Genomic DNA, 12678 nt, shown 5'->3' on the forward strand with positions numbered 1-12678 from the left:
ACAGATACAAGAAAATAAGCTCAGGCTCTGGCAGTGACTGCCTGTCACATGGCATGTCAGAGCCAGGATTTCCTCCACCAGAAGGGGGGCACGTCCAGGGCACTGCTGGGTTGCTCACACTGGCTGTGCTTTTCCACGGCTGCTATTAGGATTTTCAACCTATTCGTGGAAATGCTGCTAGATTTCGCTGTCACCCACTGTCTGATTCTTGGGGACCTGCTGCACGGTCGCACTGACTATTCTTTTGTTCCTGTGCAGTGAGGGGGGTGGGTTAGGGGGCTCAGGGAAGCAGCTCTTGCAATCATCCAGGTGAGACGGGAATAACTTTACAGGCTGAGGAGAAAGAGAGTTTGGATGAATAAAGATTTGGGGAATCGAGGTGGGAGAGGAACAGGACAGCCTTTGATTCTGGAAGAACAGAAGAAAAGATGAGAGCACAGACATAGAGTATTTACTTGTGGAGTAGAATGAGAGAAAAGCTAAAATTGAAGCAGGCAGGAGTAGAGTCAGACACAAGGAAGAACTTCCTAAACATGCAACCCCACCATGAATTTTCAGGGAGATGTGATACAGACCCCTTTCTCTGTAATTTGGCTCCCAGGAAGGGGGTTTTTGCTCAGGGGCATGGGGGATACATTTGGCCCCTTCTGGCCCTGTGTTTTGGGGACTCCTTAAGGAGGCCTAGAAACCTCTGAGCAAGGCCTCCAGTCAGAGGAAATAAGAGGCACTTAACAAGTTGCCCGGGAATCCAGGTCAATTCCCTGGACACTGTGTGCCTTGTGGGCAAGGTACCAGGGAAGGCGTGGGTGAGAAAGGCTGAGCCAGGCAGCTGGAGATCCCCGGAAGGACAGAGAACAATTCCTTCCTGAGAGCAAATCCCAGCAGACAAGAATTCCTTGGGACAGACTCAAGCCTGCCTGCCACCACCATCAGCATCACAGCATGGGACCCTACTTGGCCAATCAGTGTGCTGGGTCTCTCCGGGCACAGTAATTGGCTCAGGGAGGGGCACATGACCCAAATTGAGCCAATCAGAGGCAGGCAGGTCTCCTAATCCAGTGATCTGTCAAGTCCGAAGGGTTGGTGACCGCTGTCCTAATCCACACCTGGAGTGAATAGGGACCATTTGCCATCATGAAGGGAGAGGCCGTCTGAGAGAGAAGCAGAACAAAGACAAGATGCAGAGAATCCTAATGGCACTGAGTCCCTGGATCACACTGTACCTGAAAGTGGCCCTTTTCAGTTACTCACAGCAAAAATCTCCCTTTGTTGTCTAAGCCTATCTGTGCAAGGTTTCCGTCACTTACAATAAAAGGGACCCTCTGTGCCAGGCACACTCTCACCAGGTGTGACTGCATCTATTCCCCAGATGAGTAAAGAGCGGCTCAGGAAGGCAGGTGACCTCTTCAAGGTCACAGAGCTGGAGCGTGGCTGGCACTGAACCCACGTTTGCCCAGAGCCCTGTGCTTCTGTCCACATCCTGGCTTACCCATTCAGGGTGGGAGGGTCGCTCCTGGCCCACGTGAAGGTGGCATTCCTCACGGTGATGCTGTGCGAGCCCCCGCCTGAAAAGCAGCAGACACAGCGCGTCAGGCACAATGAAGTCACGGGACCGAGAGTGAGCAGCAGGCTCTGACTTTTTTTCTAATCAAGTGTGGTTCAACCCCAGAGGCTAGACAGTTCCGCTAGGCATCATCTGGTTACATCTGTCTCAGTTTCTAAAGAAGAACCCAACCAGCAATTTTGGAGGTGGCCTCAGACCCAGAAAGCAAAAGGAAACCGCAAGAGGGCTCCGCCCTGAAAGGCAGGAGGTTGCGCCATCCGGACGCCCATCTCGCAGAGGTGGGGGGACCCACGGGGAGCACAGGGAGCCAGAGACTTCCCTCGCCCTGTCTTGGGAGGTTCTGCCAGCCAGCTCTGGCCGGGAGGGCTGGGCAGAAGCCAAGGTCAACGGCAACAGGGAGCACCCTCCTGCACTGAGCTTCTCTCCAGCCGCGTGGGCTGGCCCTTGGCCCTCACCACGCCCCAGGGCCTCTTCCTTTATGTTCAAAGCAGCCCTGCGCCCCCAACTCCTGGATTTCAGGGCTGCCCCCTAACTCATCCTCTCATCACAGTAGGCCCTTCTAAACAGCAGTCACACCCGCTGTGACAAGCAGGCTGTGGGCATGGCAGGGGGAGGGTGGTAAGACAAAGCCTGCATACATGCAGGGCTCCTGTCCTCATTCACTTTCCCTCCTCTTATTTTCCTTTCACTCCATGTCCCTCACTTAAAAACACACAAATTTGACTCTAATTATGAGCCATCTTAAAACCACCTAGAGATAAGATGGGGGTATTCTGCAGTTACCAAATGAAGAAATAAATTCTCCCACATATCAAAAACAAAAAGTTGTGGTGAGAGGAAGTTACTGGTTAATCTAACTTAATCTTCTCCCTCCCTCCCCCCATCCCCTCTGAAAATGGAGAACCAGGAGGAAACTGGAAAAAAAATTTTAAAAAGCCACTTGAGACTGACAAGCTAATGGACCAGGAGAAGTGGCGGAAAGCTGCCAGGTCTGGCACCTGGAGGTGTGGATAAACATCTCAGAAGGTCAAAATGCCTCGCAGGTTGCCACCAGGGCAGGAAGGGAGGGGCTGAGGTCTGCAGAGCTCCAGGAGGCTGGGGTGGGGCTTTGCAACATGACACCTGCAGTGAGCTGTGAACTACAGCAGCTCAAACCTCCACTGGCTGCCCCGAATTTAGGCCCTGGGCTGTGCAGAGACATTTAACCCTGGCGTGGATGCTGTTGCTCCCTGTGTCCTCTGGTGGGGAGGGGACGAAGGTCCTCAGGACAGCAGGGACTGGATGACCAGAGGCCAGGGAAGTCAGGAGGAAGATTCCAGCATCCAGTGAGTACTAGTGCTCAAGTAGGGGTGACTCTGCTCCCCAAGGGACAGAATGGAGAGCAAGACATTTTTGGCTGTCAAAACTGGGGTGCGGTCAGGCCGGCGTGGCTCAGTGGTTGAGCACTGACCCATGAACCAAGAGGTCACGTCACCAGCTCCATTCCCAGTCAGGGCACATTCCGGGTTTCCGGGCTCAATCCCCAGTAGGGGGCGTGCGGAAGGCAACCAATCAATGCTTCTCTCTCATCAATGTTACTATCTCTCCCTCTCCCTTCTCTCTCTAAAAATCAATAAAAACATTTTTTTAAAAATAGGGATGTGGGCTACTGGCATCTAGTGGGTAGAGGCCAGGGATGCTGCTCATCATCCTATAACCACCCCAGAGCAAAGAACGATCTGCTGGAACGTCAGTAGTGCCAAGCCTGAGCTGAACATGCTGCAGATCTTCTCAATCGCACTAGGGAAGTAACAACCACCATTCCTGGGCTAGCAGGCACTGTGCTGGGTGTTTACACACCACTGAAGACACCTGAAAACCTATGAGGTGCCAGGTAATGTGCACACATTATAACCAATATATACACACATTCATGGGGCGCTGGAGCCAACACTGTGTAGGCTCAAATCCCTACACTGCCACTTCCTAGCTGGATAGCTCTGGGCAAGTTACTTAACTTCTCTGTGCCTAACTTCCTCATCTGTAAAATAGAATTGAGAATAATGGGATGGACTCCACAGGGAGGGCTGTGATGAGGAGTAAAGGAGGCAATACACAGAGAGTCCTTAGAACAGTGCTTGGCACATAGTAGGTACTCAAATGTGGTAGGCAGACAGACATGAACAGAGCAAGGATGATGATGATGGGCCAGGTACAGAAGATCAGGGTGGGAAGCCCCAGGTGCCTAGCAACAGACATTTGTAAGGTGGGACCTCGCCCTCAGGGTGACTTTTCTCCCCTAGCTTATCTCCGGCCAGGCGTTTGGAGCAGGACCCCCTGACCTTTCCTCCCTAGAGATAACATCTAGGCCTCAACTTGTATTTTAGCTCCAGGCCCAGATAAGCAACAAAACCAACCTCAGGACCAGCGGCATTGAATGACCCCCTGCCCTGGTGCCGGCCAATCAATCAGTGGAGACCACAACACTGCAAGGACACACCTGGAACACTGCTGAACAGTCCATTTAGATCTTCCCCTGGGACCTCCCCTAAAGTCTCCACTCAAAACACCCTTAGGGTGAGGACCCAGCTGCTCTCCCTCCTGGGAGCACGCCTGTGCCTGTGCCTTTCTCTCTCCCCCTCCCCCTCCCCTTCTCCCTGCCCTATGCTTCCTCACTCCCAAAGGGGCCCTTCCTTTACTCCTATAACTTGTTTCCTAAGCCCATTTCTTGTAGGAATTACTTGTACCTCTGTGATTTACCCAATAAATGTTCTCTTATAGTTTGGGTCTTGGCTCTGAATTCTTTCCTAGCCAGAACCTAACTGTCGAGGTTGCTGAACCCAGATTTGGTCTGACCCCACCCGTCAGACACCTGGTGCTGCTCCCACCGCCTACAACAAATCCACTCAGTGGCTACGAGCACAGGCTGCCGTGTGCATCCTGATTCCAGTTTGTACTCGCTGGGAGATCTGGGCAAGTTACTGAGGCCAGTTTCCTCATCTGTAAAATGGGGGTTTCCACAGCCCCCCTCTCTGCGCCACAAGGAGCAGCAGATGGGATATTACATCGATGTCCTTAGAACAGAGCACCATGGCGGGAATGTCACTGACATGAAAGTGGCCGCTGCGGGAATGTCACTGACATGAAAGTGGCCGCTGCTGTGAGTGCTATTAAAGCCGATGATTAAGTGCCTGGAGACACAGCCATGGATCAGATCCCTGGTCAGGGGCCTTGGCTGGGAAAGGATGCATTAATAAGCTACAAAATAAACGAACTTACCAATAAAAACCCATATAACCCTCTGCCACAGAAAAGTACCTTCATTCCCATTATCCAGATGAGGAATCTGAGTCTCAGAGCAGTGAAGGGACCTGCCCAAGTGCACACAACTGGCCAGTCTCCAACAGCCTAGTTCTGTCTGTGCATCTGCCCAGAACAGAATCAAAGTCCAGGTACTCCGGAAGCTGACCTTCAGGGAGAGGCCTCACCCACGGGTGCCTCTCAGCAAGAAAGCAGAAGTGCAAGTTCACCCCCCTGGGAGTTGCAAGACAAGACCCTAGAGTCCACCCACTCTGCAGAGATCCTGCTCCCTGCGGCCTCACAGACAAGCTGCTGGGCAAAGCCAAACGGAGGACAGCTGAGTTGAGGGCAGCATCCTGCACAGAGGGACCAAACGCACACACCGTCTTTGATGGGCAGTCGCTCGATGCTGTCGGGATCCAGCTCCTCGTGGGACAGAAAGATCCTGAGGCGTTTGAGGGAGACACTCGCCTACACAGGAAGCAACCATACACAAGGCATGGTTATTTTTGAAAGGATTTTTGCAAAACAGACCCCAGGCTAACATTCAGTGGGTTTGCCCTGGATGCAGAGGGCCCACACCCTCCCTCATTTCTGAAGGCTCTGCGTTTCCCCAAGCCAGCATTCACCTTAGAATAACAAGTAAAACAGTTCTAATATGTTTTCCTTTAAAACCCCACAACCGGTATTAAAAAGGACTTTCCTAGATGCAAAGGGACTTAAACATAATAACCAAAGGCAATGGTCCCGTTTAAGGGCACAAATGAGCAGCCAGGAGATGAGTAAGCCCTGGGACTGAATGTACAGCATAGTTGCTAAGAGACTAGATCTTAACTGTTCCCATCACAAAAAAGGAAATGATAACTGTGACGTGACAGAGGTGCTGCCTGACACTATGGTGGCAATCGTACTGCAATATATCAATGTATTAAACGTACACAGTTATAGGTCAAATATATCCCAATAAAAATAAATTTAAACACACACACACATAACGGTTCTTATTCAAACAGCCCGTCTATAAAGACATTAATGAGACGATCTGTGTTAGGCAGTTAGACATGAGCAGAGCAAAGGCGATGAGCCAGATACAGCAGGTCGCAGGGCGGAAAGCCTCGAGTGCCTCGCAAAGGACAACTGTAGGGCAGGACCTCACTGCCAGGTGACCTTTCCTCCCCTAGCATATCGCTGGGCATGCAGGTTGGATCCCCTGACCTTTTCATATTGCTGGGCACGGGATTTGGACCCCTGACCTTCCCTCCCTAGAGATAACATCTAAGCCTCAAGTTGTATTTCAGCTCCAGGCCCCAAAAAGCAGCAAAACCAGACAAGTGACACCACTGCTGACCTCAGGACCAGCTGCATTGACCCTGAAAGGACACAACTCGAAAGCTGCTGAATATTCTACTGAGATCTTCTCCTGGGACCTCCCCTAACTCCGCCCTTAAAACCCTTGAGACAAGAGGACCCAGCAGTTCTCCCTCCTGGGAGCAGGCCTGTGCCTTTCCCCAGCCCCCTTAACCGTCCCCTCCCCCAGGCACTTCACCTTTACCTTCCTCACTCCTAAGCTCCAAGGGTCCTTCCTTTTACCTCTATAACTTGTTTCCTAAGCCCATCTTTTCTACGAGTTCCTTCTTCAACCTCTGAGATTTTCCAAATAAATGTTCTCTTATGGTTTGAGTCCTGGCTCTGAATTCTTCCCTAGCCAGAACGCAAGTACCGAGGCCGCTGAACCCAGGTCCAGTCTGACCCCACGGGTCTAACACTGATGCTGTCCCTGCCGCTGCCAGCAAAGCTGGGAAGTTTTCAGATGGGCTGAGTATTACTTTAAGAAAGGACTGTTAGTTTTGTTAGGCACGATAATGGTGTTCCGGCTATGCAAGAAGAAAGGCATGCAGAAGTATTTTTGGGTGAATGGCTAAGAGGTCTTGGATTTGCTTTAAAAATTTTCAGCAAAGAAAAAAAAAGAAATGAAGGGCGGGAGGAAGGAGGGGGGTGGAGGGATAGAAAAAGGATCTGATAAACAAGTGTGACATAATGTTGAATCTGGGTGACGGGTACACAAAGTTCATCATTATCCTAGTCTCTACTTCTGTATACGTTTGAAATGTTTCATAATAAAAAGGGGTCTTATCTGCTTTTTTTTTTTTTTTAAATAAAGCCTACAACCAGAGTTGTACAACCAAATCTTAAGACTGATTCCTCTGTGTGGCTGAAAACGGGGTTTTCAACCTGAATATGTGCAACGCGGGGCAGAAGAGTGTGAAAAACACGATCGGCAGGCAAGTGGTGGGAGTTTCAAATGGTGTTAAAGTGGAGAGAGCAGTTCCCTCTCCTTAGAGTCACGGCATGAATTTTAGGGCTTCTGGGGGGTGGTCTAGGTTGGGGTTTTTGGAACGGTGGGTCAAGGCCTATTAGTGGCTGGTGAAATCAATTTAATGGGTTAAGAGAAGCATTTTTTTAAAGACAGACTAGGGGGTAGGGGAGGGTGGAACACAGCGGACTGGAATAAATACTTCAGAAAGCATCTTACTGAGCATGGGAAAGCCTGGCTGCATTAATCCTAAGTGTATGAGTTCCTTGTCAAGAACTAAAATGTATTTCTTTCTTTGGGGTACGACCAAAAAGCATGAAAGCCACGGGGCCGGGCGCAGCGGGATGACCGATGTGGAGGGAACTACCTGCAGGGGGACAGCTAAGCCCTTTTGTTCTGTCCCCAGGAGAGCCCTCCCTGCAGCCCCCAGCCTCGCCCATACCTGCACGATGCTGCTGATGACCATGGGGAGAATATTCAGGGGAAAACGAAGGATGTTGAACAAGGCCAAGGACACAAAGGCTTTCTGGGCATCCAGGATGTTTTTCTCGTCGATGGTCACGTAGACGGCAAAAGTACACAGGGCCACCTGCAAGCAGAACGCCGTCACTGACTTGTGTCCCTGCGTCAGTCACAGTCTGGGAGCAGGTACCCTCCCCACTCCCCCAGCCAGGTGTTCAGGCCCTCCCCTCGTGAGCTGCAACCACCTACACTGGCCACTGGAGGCAGCAGAAGACGCCCAAGATAACACTCAGAAAATAAACGGATAAATAAATGACCAGGAGCCCAAATTACCACCCACTTCCTCTGGGGCACACCGGAATTCCCCAACAACACAGCATGATCGCACCTCTGGGCCTCTGCCTTTGCCGTTCCCTTTGCCCAAACAACCTTCCCATCCAAATGGGGGCTGGATTACTCCGTCTTACCCACCCTCCCACCTGGTTTATTTTTCTTCACGGCACCTATCACCATCTAGTGTGGTAACATATGAATGTTCTGTCTGGCTCCTGCACTAAAATGTAAACACCACAAAGGCACATGACTGGTCCTTGGTGCCTGGAACAGTCCCTGGGACCCAGGAACCCTGAATAAGACCTTGGGCAAGTCACCTCCTCTCCCCATGCCTCAGCTGTCTCATCTGTGAAATGGGGGTGAAGGTGGAGAATTAATGCCACTTTCAAAGTTCCTTCCAGCTCATAAACCTTTACATGGTTTTATACCCCCAGGACAGGAAGACTTATTTTAAAAAGAAAAAAGAAAACCAACAGCCACTTCCTCCCCCACAAAGTCAGACTTGCCTTAAGCCTTGTGGTTTTACTACTTGGCTTTAAGTTCCTGGGATTTTACTACTCAGGCGGCTAGAATTTGGGTTCAGCTGTTAGAGATGACAGCACGTAAACAGGAGAAATGAGGGACCCCTGAGTAATCCAGGGCCAGGCTGCTTGGCTTAGGGAGCAGGGAAAAGATCAATGGGTGAGTGTCTGCACCCCTCCCTCACCACCGGGACAGAGCAGCGCCGGGCAGGCTAACAACAGGCATCCCAAGAGATCATCTGCTACATGCAAGCAGGGGCGGTCTGGTCTGGAAAACCTTGGACCCGGCAGATGAACAGAAGTTCCCAGCCCCCTGCCAGCCCCAGACTCCTAGAATCACTGGGGGTGGGGGTAGGGGGGCGGTAATAAACTGCCGGGGCCCTGCCTGTCTGTGTTCCAGTCTAAGCCTCTGGTATGGCTGTGGTTCAGAGTATTTTCAGGGTCTCAGCTGCCTCATTTCTGTGTTACCTTTTAGAAGGTCGTAAAGCTTAAAAATTAAAAGCGTAAGTTCGGCCACACACCAGGTGGGTGTGCCACCTCCTTTCTCCAAGGGGGCCTCTATTTTCCATCTACAAAATGGGGATCCTGACACACCTTTGCTGGGCTGCTGCAGCAGGAGGCCCGGGGCTCAGGCGGAGCACTTAGCACAGACACAGAAAAATGCAATATATGGCAGCTGTTTTTATTTCTTGTTACAAAACTCAGTCCCAGCTCCTCGGATTATTCTTCCAAAGAATCTATAAACTGGTTCTGAGAGCAAGGCACTGGGAAGCGAAGCTGGTTCTGCCCTGGCTCTGACATTAACAAGCTGGGTGCCCCTGCGGCACGGCCCACACATTTTCCAGCTCCGCGGCCAAGGCGGAGGCGAGGTGCTCGTGCTGCACACACTGGCTCCCTCCCCCAGGCAGTGGCCTCTTATATAACCAAAGGCACTCCTCACTCCAAACTCCCCAAATACTTTCGCACAGAGGAACAGTACTCGGCCACAAAGAGGAATGAAGCACCGACACCGGCTACATCTGAATGAACCTGAAAACCTGATGCCAAGTGAAAGAAGACAGACACAAAAGGCCACAGAGTAACAGGATCCCATTTACAGGAAATATCCAGAAGGGGCCAATCCACAGAGACAGAAAGTAGGTGGGTGGGTGCCTAGGGCTGGGGGAGCACGGCGAATGGGGAGTGACTGCCAATGAGGGTTTCTTTGGGGGATGAAGAAAATATTCTGGGATTAGATAGTGGTGATAGTTGCACAACCTTGTGAATATACTAAACACCATGGAATTTTACACTTAAAAGTGGTGAATTATATCTCAATAAAAATATCAAATCATTTTTAAAAGCTCAATTCTCCAAACCAGTCCTTTTTGCTTATGATAGAACAGTGGTTCTCAACCTTCTGGCCCTTTAAATACAGTTCCTCATGTTGTGGCCCAACCATAAAATTATTTTCATTGCTACTTCATAACTGTAATGTTGCTACTGTTATGAATCGTAATGTAAATGTCTGATATGCAGGATGGTCTTAGGCGGCCCCTGTGAAAGGGTTGTTCGACCGCCAAAGGGGTCGCGACCCACAGGTTGAGAACCGCTGTGATAGAAGCTAAAGTTTTGACTCGGGCCCCAGGGCCCACCTGATTTGTAAACGTCCCCTGTCTGTAGCTTGTCTGGCCTCTGCTCCTACCATTCTTCCCCTCGCCCCTCGGTTCCAGCCCCACCGGCCTCCATGGTTACTTTTTCTCTGGGGCTGGCCAGGTCCAGTCTCAGGGCCCTTCCACTCACTCTTTCTTCTCCTTGGTGGGGCCGCTCACCTCCAACAAGTAAAGACTCAAGTGTCCCCTTCTCCATAGGGTCTTCCATCATCCTATTTAAAACTGCAAGCCTTCCCTATGGCTCTAGCCCGAGTCTTTTTTCCCCATAGCACTTACGACCCTGTAGCACACTATATGATGTGTTTGTTATGCCTACTGTCTCTCCCAATTAGGATGAATGAACACTCCATGAGGGCGGGAAATTGTGTTCATGGTATTCACTGCTCTTTATCGGTGCCCATGACAGCACCTAAATCAAGGTAGGTACTCAGGTAATGTTTGTGGGTGGGCGGATGGATGGACGAATAGATAGGTGGGTGGGTGGGTAGCTGGGTGGATTTCCTGACGGCAGGAGAGCATACACTCAGGTGTGTCTCTTCAGCAGCGGAGAACACCAGGCGTCAAAGATCTCACCACCAGAACATCCCAGCTCCCTCAGCCCAAGTGATGGGGTGGCTGCCGGCGGCACAGGGCGTGAGTAGAGAGGGAGCAACATCATATGGCCCCTGTCAGACCCACAGCTTTGGCTTCTCCAGGAAGCAGCGGTCATTCATTCATCCATCCACCTATTACTAACTGGGCACCTACTATGTGCGAGGCACTGTGTGCTCAGAGGTGAGGCAAGCATGGAGATCCTGACATTACCGGCACCCTGGATAGAAATCAGAACAGATCACCAGAAACCAATATAGAGCCTGGTGCATTGGCCAGGAATTGAACCTGGGAGGCAGGTGAGAATCCTACCATTGAACCCACTGGGTTCTTGGGAACGTCCGAGATAGAAATCATGTGAGTTCCCCAGAAAGTAGTGTGCCGGGAGCCGGTCCATCCTTGCTGCTTGACACAGTCGCTGCAGAGAAGAAACATCTGCACAGCATATGTTTCAAGGGGCCTGGCGTATATGGCATACTGTTCTTAATATGTTTGCTCCCCTTCTTGGCACTATGTGTTTTAACCAAGGTCACTTCTCCGAGAAAGGTTGTTTCCCCAGGTAGGAATTTTTCCCTGAAGTTAGGGAGGGAATAAAACCTCTTAACTAAATGCCATGCAGGTAGTTAATCACTTTAACTACGAACAATCACCCTTAAGCTACATAATCTTTACTCCCTGGAATGGAGATAAGAAATGCCCTAACCTTTGGAATAGAAATTGATAGGATTAAAATCAACTGGTATAAATACAGATGTAACAAGATAACAGAAGATAGAACCTAGCAAGAGAACATGGCAAAAGATCCTGGACAGAACCTTGCTACAGAGCTTGGCTGGAGAACCTAGAGAGAACATGGCAGGAGAACCTGGATAGAACCTGGATAGAGAACCTGGCTGGAGAACCTAGCGAGAGAACATGGCTACAGAACTTGGCTGAAGAACCTAGAGACAGAACCTGGCTGGAGATTCAACACAGAACTTGGCTGGAGATCCTGGCTAGAGATCCTGGCTAGGCTGCTGATCAACTGAATGCTGTCTCCGTGTCATTCCTTCATCGCTGACTCCGTCCACACCTTTGGGGACCCCTGGACCTGCTGGGGTTGGACCCCAACAGTAGTGCTCAGGCAACAGGTTTATCATATGTAGCTGGTGCACTGAGGGAAACAATTAAGGGAGAAAGAGAAATGTTGCTCCCCAAACAAAAGCCAGGGAACGGTTTGAAAGAAGTTGAGGCGGGAAAGATGACGTCTAAGTGTGACATCTAAACATGTAGAGGCAGGGACTCTTTGGCGCTTGTGTGTGTAACTACATGCTTCTTCAAGCGTCACATATCTCATCAGCATATTAAATCTCCACCCAGGGGTGTGTTTTCTAGCTAATTAAATGAGGGAAGGTCACGAAAGGACAGCCTATCTTGCTAGCATGCACTCGTGAGTGAAAGGAACCACATTTAAGCCCATCCAAGCAAAACTCGCAGAAAGCAGTGACCTTCAGTCTAGCTGCCAATGGGCTGTTAGGAGAAAAGAAAGCATTGGGGCAATTAATGGGTCCCTGGCTTCCTGCCAGCTGGGCCGGGAAGTAGCCTGCCTGTTTCACTGAGGCTCAGTCCAGTAGGAAATAGGTCTAACCTGGTTCTCTCTGTCAGGGGGTGTGTGGAAGTGTGTGAAGGTGACTGGGGTGGTAGGGGGTGGGGAGCTGGGGTTTGCTACCGCCTTGTCATGGGTGAGGGTAAACAATGGGAGAAATCCTTCCCCAACAACGAAGAACACCCGTCCCACTCTAAGTGCTAACAGTGCCTCCACGGAGAAATGTGGCAAATGACTGAACCCTCCACGCCAGCCCCACCCCTAAACAGCCTGACATCTGTTCTTACTGCCGGCCCAGCATCCACTGCCCAGGTGCTGGTAACAACATCTCAACTTCCCTTTGGGGAACTGAACCTCGCCCAGCCTCAGTCTAGAAC

At 50.7% G+C, this 12678-nt stretch overlaps 1 protein-coding gene and 1 long non-coding RNA gene across 3 annotated transcripts in view; one reads left to right on the top strand and one right to left on the bottom strand.

Annotated features, from left to right (window-relative positions):
• ABCC1 (ATP binding cassette subfamily C member 1 (ABCC1 blood group)) overlaps positions 1-12678 on the bottom strand; it is a 145678-nt gene that overhangs the window by 39301 nt on the left and 93699 nt on the right. For both annotated transcript variants that reach the window (XM_070412918.1, XM_070412917.1), the window contains exons 13-15: positions 7600-7746; positions 5227-5314; positions 1490-1565 (exon numbers count right to left, since the gene is read on the bottom strand). In XM_070412918.1, coding sequence (XP_070269019.1) covers positions 1490-1565; positions 5227-5314; positions 7600-7746 — 311 coding nt within the window. The remainder of the gene's footprint in view (positions 1-1489; positions 1566-5226; positions 5315-7599; positions 7747-12678) is intronic.
• On the top strand, positions 2765-4323 carry LOC139009026 (uncharacterized). Its single transcript, XR_011471246.1, has 3 exons — positions 2765-2889; positions 3270-3437; positions 3931-4323. It is a non-coding gene; the product is annotated as an uncharacterized lncRNA (long non-coding RNA).

This window comes from Myotis yumanensis, unplaced genomic scaffold (genome assembly GCF_028538775.1).
Source record: "Myotis yumanensis isolate MYYU_CA2020_CCGP unplaced genomic scaffold, mMyoYum1.0.hap1 SCAF_4, whole genome shotgun sequence".
Classification (NCBI taxonomy): domain Eukaryota; kingdom Metazoa; phylum Chordata; class Mammalia; order Chiroptera; family Vespertilionidae; genus Myotis; species Myotis yumanensis.